The following is a 6,265-nucleotide window of genomic DNA, read 5'->3' as shown; positions in this document are numbered from 1 at the left end:
GGTCCTCCCGGGCCGGCGGGCTCGCGCTCCCACGACGGCGGCCCAGGCCTAAGCCAGTGGGGCGGCGGTTGGGGGGGCGGTTGGCGGGAGGAGAATGTTTTCCAAAGTTACCTTGCTTGGAGACACCTTTGTTTGAGTAGGGGTTTGGGTGGGGTGACTTTTTACAAAAGGAAAAAAGGAGAGGTGGAAAGGACTGGAAGATTCTGGGGGCTTTTAACGGTTAGCAGCAGTATCTTCCTTTACTCTTTGCAAAGGAAAAAATGGCTCCCGGTAGGCGTAACAGTGGCGCCTTCTCCGGACCGCGCGGGCACGAAACTAGTACTACTGCGCATGCGCACTTCTGGCTCCTTTCCCAGAAGACCTCCCTTCTACGTGTCCGACGGCCTGCGCCTGTGCGCCTCTTCCCGCCATTTTCTTGGGTTAGAGGCTTCTGTAGAATTTACCGACGGTTGACTGTGACTGCGCATGTGCAACCCCTCCCCTGCAGTTTGAGGCTCCTCCCCTCGGCTATGTTTTGGCCAATGTGTCTGTACACCTTTCCCCACCCTTTTCCTGGGTGTAGCTTTGGTACCGCGCGCTGGAGAACCATTCGGTCTGCTGAGATGTTGCTGTTTCCTACCCTTACCTTGTGCAGCAGTATTATTACCTACATTGTGCTCTTTCGGTATTAAAGTATAATTTCAAGTTACCTGTTGATTTGAGGCTTTTATAAAAAGCAACTCCTTTTGGGTGCAGACACATATTTCCTTGGTCTTGACTCAAGGGCACAGGCTTGAGTCAGGCAGGGAGGCTGCTCACCCTTAAACTTGGACAAGTTCCTTTTTTTAGCAGTAGCGTCTCCCCTCCTTAAGCCAAGGGAATTGGTCTGGATGCTGCTGAAGGCCATTTCTACCTTCTGCGACTTACTAAGAAAACCTAGGTTACCCAAGGAACTGTCAGATGAGGCAGGTAGAACAGCCTCCATACAGGAGGTTACCTGTCCAAGGATGTGGGTGCTTTTCTTTGTTCTGTCTCTCAACAAACAGGAACTGAGCATTTACAGTGCGAGACACCAAGAGTATGAAGCAGTCAGGATGAGAGAGTCATTCTGATTGCCCTCAGGGAGTTTGATCAAAGACTCACACAAATCAGTGTGTAGAGCTCTAATAATTGGTAATTTAGTTGTGGTCTGAAGGTAGAGCTGTATGCACATACTCCTTCACTTACCATGGGGCTACCTCCTGATCAGCCCCTTGTAAATCGAAATCTCCTGAGTCAAAAATGTATTGACTACATGTAACCTACTGAACACCCTACCTTAGCAACGCAGTTCACTGTAGAGTAGCAGTTATTTCCCCTGGCCAGGCCCCAAGGACCTGTGACTTGTGGCCGCTGCCCAGAATCTCAAGGGAGTATCTTACTGCACATCATGAACCCAAGAAAAAGATCAAAAGTCAAAGTTTGGATCTACTGAATGCATAAGCTTTTGCACCATCATAAAGTTGAAAAATTATTAAATCAGCACAGATCGGGCGTTGTCTCTACTGAGGATTTAAGCAGAGTGAAGTTAGAAGAAAAAGTCCTCCATGCCTACAAAGGCCTTGAGACAGATACAAGAGCAGTGGTTGAAGGTTTAAAGACCAGTGAGGTCAAAAGCACAGTATAAAAGGTTTTATAGTTGAACACGTGTGTTTATTTTACTGTCACCCTTGCTCTTTTTCCCAGCTGTGTTTCTTTATACTAATAGTTTATCTTAGTTTGTTAAAAAGAAAGTTTTTAGTATTATCTATTTGTTTCTTTTTTGTGGGAATCTTTCTGTTTCGATTTGTGTCTCTTTTTTTGGTACCAGGAATCGAACTCAGGACCTTGTACTTGCCATACAGGCACTTGTGTCGCTGAACTATATCCCCGGCCTCAGCTGTGTTTCTAACGCTTCCCTCATTGTTTCCTCTCTCCAGGGCACCCTCTGAGCATCAGCTCAGACTCTGTGGTGGGAGCTGAGTACCTGGAGAGAGAGCCTTCCAAGCTGTACCTTGGCTACTCCACCATGTACTCCTGCTGCCAGTTCCCACTGGGCTGCCAGGATGCATCCCCAGCCATGCAGAAGGGCTACCAGCATGCCCCCTGCACTGGCTACCGAGCAGGACTGGTGAGTCCTGCCCTGACTCCTTGCCAGGTTCCTCCTATCCCTCTGGAACCCAGGTGCTGTCTGCTGCCCTTGCTGCCTTTGTGGGTGCTGGCCTAAGCCAGTTACCACCCTCCAGTGGTGTGCCTCTGGGAGTCACATGTGCAGGCAGCTCTGCATGCCTGGGCCTGGCCTGAGCGTGTGCTTTTCAGAGCTGGAGCAAAAGGCTCCGGGATCCCAGGAGTGACCTTTGCCCTTGACTTCTGCAATGCAGATACCAGAAGGCCCTTCATTCTGCTAGCACCAGAGAGGGAATAACAGTTTCCTGGAGCTGCAAAGTTCATGGCAGGGCCAAGACTAAATGGAGGTCTCCTGCCCACAGCTATAGAGGGCTGTCAGGAAGAGGTGACATTTATGCTAAGTTAGGAAGAATATGGTAAATGTCCCCAAGCACTTGTCAATTTAACCTTAGGAGATACTTGTAGAAAGAATAAGTAAAATTTAATTCTTTTATAATATTACTAACTGAGGCCAGACGTGGTAGCACACACCTATAATCCTAGCACTTGAGAGGCTGAGGCAGGAGGATCACTGTGAGTTTGAGGCCAGCTTGGGCTACAGAGTGAGTTCAAGGCCAGCCTGAACTGCATAGTGAAACCCTGTCTCAAAAAGACAAAAGAAAAAATTATTAACTAGTGCTTTCTTTAAGCCTGGAGTTTTGAACACCGGTGTATAAAAGGTAAGGTCACTTCTGCTGTGTGGAGTATGAGGCAGGTGTGACCATGTTTGTGGCCTTGGTTAGCAGCTCTCTCCAGACTAGGGTGGTTAAAAGGTTAGCTTTTGGTAATCTCTGAGGCCATCAGGACTGCAGGAGGGCAGCGGCTGGCTGACCAGGCCTGACTTAAGCCCTGTGAAGCTGGACCTGCCGGTGGGTAGGTTCAGACACAGAGCAAGTTCACAGAAACAGTGACCACCATTACCCCTTCTATCCTCAGCACAAAAGCATGACCATAGGTATCTATTAAGGTGTTTTCCAAGAGAGAAGTGAGGAGACGGGGAATTGATTACAGAGGAAGGGGATGAGGAAGAAAGACAGCAGCTTGGCATTTAAGTGCTGGAGATCATTGACCGCAGAGTGGGAGCAGGTCCATGGGGTCAGCTGAGCAGCCAGGTCAGGCCCACAGGGCACTGATCCTCACTCCAGCCCAGCAGCATCTGTTTTAGATTTTGTATATTTTTTTACTCATATATCATTTGCTATCTATTAAAAGAAAAAAATGTTTGAAAGCCATTGGTCTTGATAATTTCCAGGGTTCCTACTGACCCTTATGCGCTGTCAAGGTACATGTTTTTACCCCAGTGTAGAGTCACGAAAACGGGGTTCAGAGAAGTTAAATTTTTGTCCAAGGTCGCAAGAGTGTGAATGCAGGACTGGGACGCACATCGTACAGTAGGTTAGACCACTGTTGTCTAAACTCTGGAGCCCAGGTGCTTTCTGCAACCTCAAGGATGCCCCTCATGCAGACATGGAGCTCTTGGCTCTTGACCACCATTGGCTGCCCAGCAGGAAAGATGTGCTGCCTCTGGCCACCCCACCGCAGCCCAGGGAGAGCAGGGCATCTCCGGTCTCCACACAAAGAAGGGCTGTGCCCAAGCGGAGCCCGAGCCATGGCGCCATCTGCTTGCACAGAAGCCCACGGCCTGGTGTCCAGGCAGGGTGCTGACGGACAACCCTGCCAGCCAGCCTTTGCTGAGAGTGTGATCACAGGCAGTTTATCTGGGCTGAGCTGCACCACATCGGATGGCGCTGCCACGGAGGTGTAAACACCCAGTGGGGAGCACCTGGCTGGAGAATGAGACACATGTTTGATCCGCCCACCTGGCTAACGTTTGCCTTCTCGGCCTTGTGTGTGCGTGTAGGTGTCGGACCCAGCAGGAGACTTCCGCCCGGCCTACTATGTGCCGCCGCCGCCGCCGCCACAGCAGCAGCCGCAGCCCCTGGTCTTCCCACCAGGCTTCCTCTCTGGGCTGCACCTCCTCCCTCCACCACCACCGCCTCTGCTGCCCCCACCTTTCTCGGTGAATGCCCTGTCTGTGGGCACTGGTAAGAGCAAAGCTTCTATCCTCCAGGGAGCCAGCAAGGCCTTCCACAGGGGGCCCATGCAAAAGGGGTACGGACAGAAGGGATGCAGGGTTAGACTGCGCTGGGCCCTGGCATAAGCTTAGCCGCATGTCCTCCCCAGCCTCCATCAGCCTGCATCCGAGGGAGGCGGGAATGGGGTTCCCACTGGAGGAAACTGAGGCTTCCACAAGGTTCCTCTGGGTGTGAATGGCAGGGGAGGATTCAAGCAGGACTCTGGCTGGCTCTGAGTCCAATGCTTATTCTCCACCATATGGGCACCATGGGCAGGATGAAAGGACACTGCCTGTGAGACGTTATTCAAACCAGAGAGGCCAGGCGTCTTGGCTGGGCAGGGTCTCAACAGGGAGGAACCTGGAGTTGCAGCAGGAGGCTCTCTGGAGAGACACCAACAGGACCCCGAGAGCCTGCCTGAGTGGCTCTGCCACTGCTATGCCAGGAGGCCTGAGCTCTTGGCCTCAGTCTTCTCAGCCATAGAATGGGCCCCTCACAGGGTTACAGGGAGGGGGTCCACTGAGCTTCTGCATGTGAGAACACCTTAGGGTTTGAGAGCCCTATGGCTTTAAAGGTTACAGACTTTCTTCTTGTCTTCCTGAGCCTTCCTGCCTTATGTGTCGTTTTCACCTTGAGTTATAAGGGTCCCTCCTCATGAGAGATGGAACAGAACCTGAAGCCGTGAAAGTGTTAGTGACAGTTTGCTGTCATTTATTGCTTCACCCATCCAAGTGTGGCCAGGGCAGGAACATCTCACAGAAGGGCAGGCTGAGGGTCAGAGCGGTGGGGAACCGTGCCTACTGCCACCAGCTTGGGAGGAGGAGTGAGAGAGAGCTGACCACGGAATCTGTACCACATTTACCAGTCTCCTTGCTCAGCAAAGTAAAGGAAAATTCACTCTCCATAGAGCTGGGAAGAGTGAGAAAATCTTGTAGGAAATCTGCATCTGAGAATAGGTAACTCGCCCTCTTTCTAAATCCAGCTGCCTTCTCTGTCCTTCACAGATGACCAGGATGTGGAGGTGCCCGGTGAGCCTTGCCAGCCCTCATCTCAGGAGCAGTCTGACTAAGCCCAGCCGCCAGCCTTGCCAGCGTTGGGGGTCAGGGGTGGTGGCCATTGTTGTCTTGTCTGTGTTGTGTTTTTCAGGGAGGGAGGATGTTGAGAGGTATAAGGTGGGAGCTCATCCCCATTTTGAGATAGAAGGCAGGAGGGGTTGGAGAGGCCCTGGAGGGAGCATGGGCGAGAGGAGGCCAGGGCTCTGAGGAGTAGGGCTGGTGAAGCACACATTTGGGAATGAATTTAACCATCCTGAGTGCAGTTCAACAGACTCAGCCCCGGGGCAGTCTTTGACCGCCTCAGGCGCCTCTCAGGACAGAAGGTACCATTTATTTCAGCCTTCTGCGACCTCTGTCTGTCCCCGGTGCTGAGGCACCACTGCTCTCAGGTACAGCGGTCACCGGGGCGTTGACAGCAGGTTCTGCAGCGTCCCTGCCTTTGCCTGGCGTGCCCCTCACCCCTTTGCTGGAAGGTGTCCTGACCACCACAGCCATTTCACTTCCTTCCACTGAGTTTAAGCTATGATAGGCCTCATTTTTGGTTTAAAAATCTGTTCAAGTTTTATTATTTGATGTTTTTCTAGTTGGGAGCCCTGATGCAGTTTTCTGAGAATAGAGTGGTGTGCTGAATGGGCTGTGACCTCAGGGGTTTCTTCCCTGGGGACAGTTGACTGTTGAAATAAAATAAGCAGCAGAAATCCTGGCGGAAGGTGTGTGCTCTGTAATCCTCATGGGAGGCTGTGTTAGGCAGGAGCCTGGGCTGGGCTGGGAGAGCCTAGTACAGCGCCTGTCACCTAGGCAAGTCCTTCCCGTGCAGTAGGCCTGGTCCAGGGGACCTTTTTTTCATTACACTTAAGTTTTAGAAAGACTTTTCAGCCAGGCAACACCAGTGAATAAGGCTATTTTCCCAATGTGATGAGCGCTTCCAGGCCTGCAGGCTAACCACTGGGAGGCCCCGGCACAACACAGCCC

General features: G+C 51.8%; 1 protein-coding gene across 1 annotated transcript in view; it reads left to right on the top strand.

Moving 5' to 3' along the window:
* The window catches only part of Dmrtb1 (DMRT-like family B with proline-rich C-terminal, 1), a gene marked incomplete in the record, with an annotated part of 6,853 nt that extends 866 nt beyond the window's left edge, over positions 1-5,987 (top strand). The window contains 3 exon segments of the mRNA XM_013521575.1: positions 1,938-2,128; positions 4,025-4,208; positions 5,243-5,987. Coding sequence (XP_013377029.1) covers positions 1,938-2,128; positions 4,025-4,208; positions 5,243-5,307 — 440 coding nt within the window.
* Positions 5,988-6,265: the final 278 nt, after the last annotated feature.

Source organism: Chinchilla lanigera, unplaced genomic scaffold (genome assembly GCF_000276665.1).
Source record: "Chinchilla lanigera isolate Chin_1 unplaced genomic scaffold, ChiLan1.0 scaffold00063, whole genome shotgun sequence".
Taxonomy (NCBI): domain Eukaryota; kingdom Metazoa; phylum Chordata; class Mammalia; order Rodentia; family Chinchillidae; genus Chinchilla; species Chinchilla lanigera.
The sequence above is the reverse complement of the archived record's forward strand: the minus strand, read 5'-3'. Positions and strand labels throughout refer to the sequence as shown.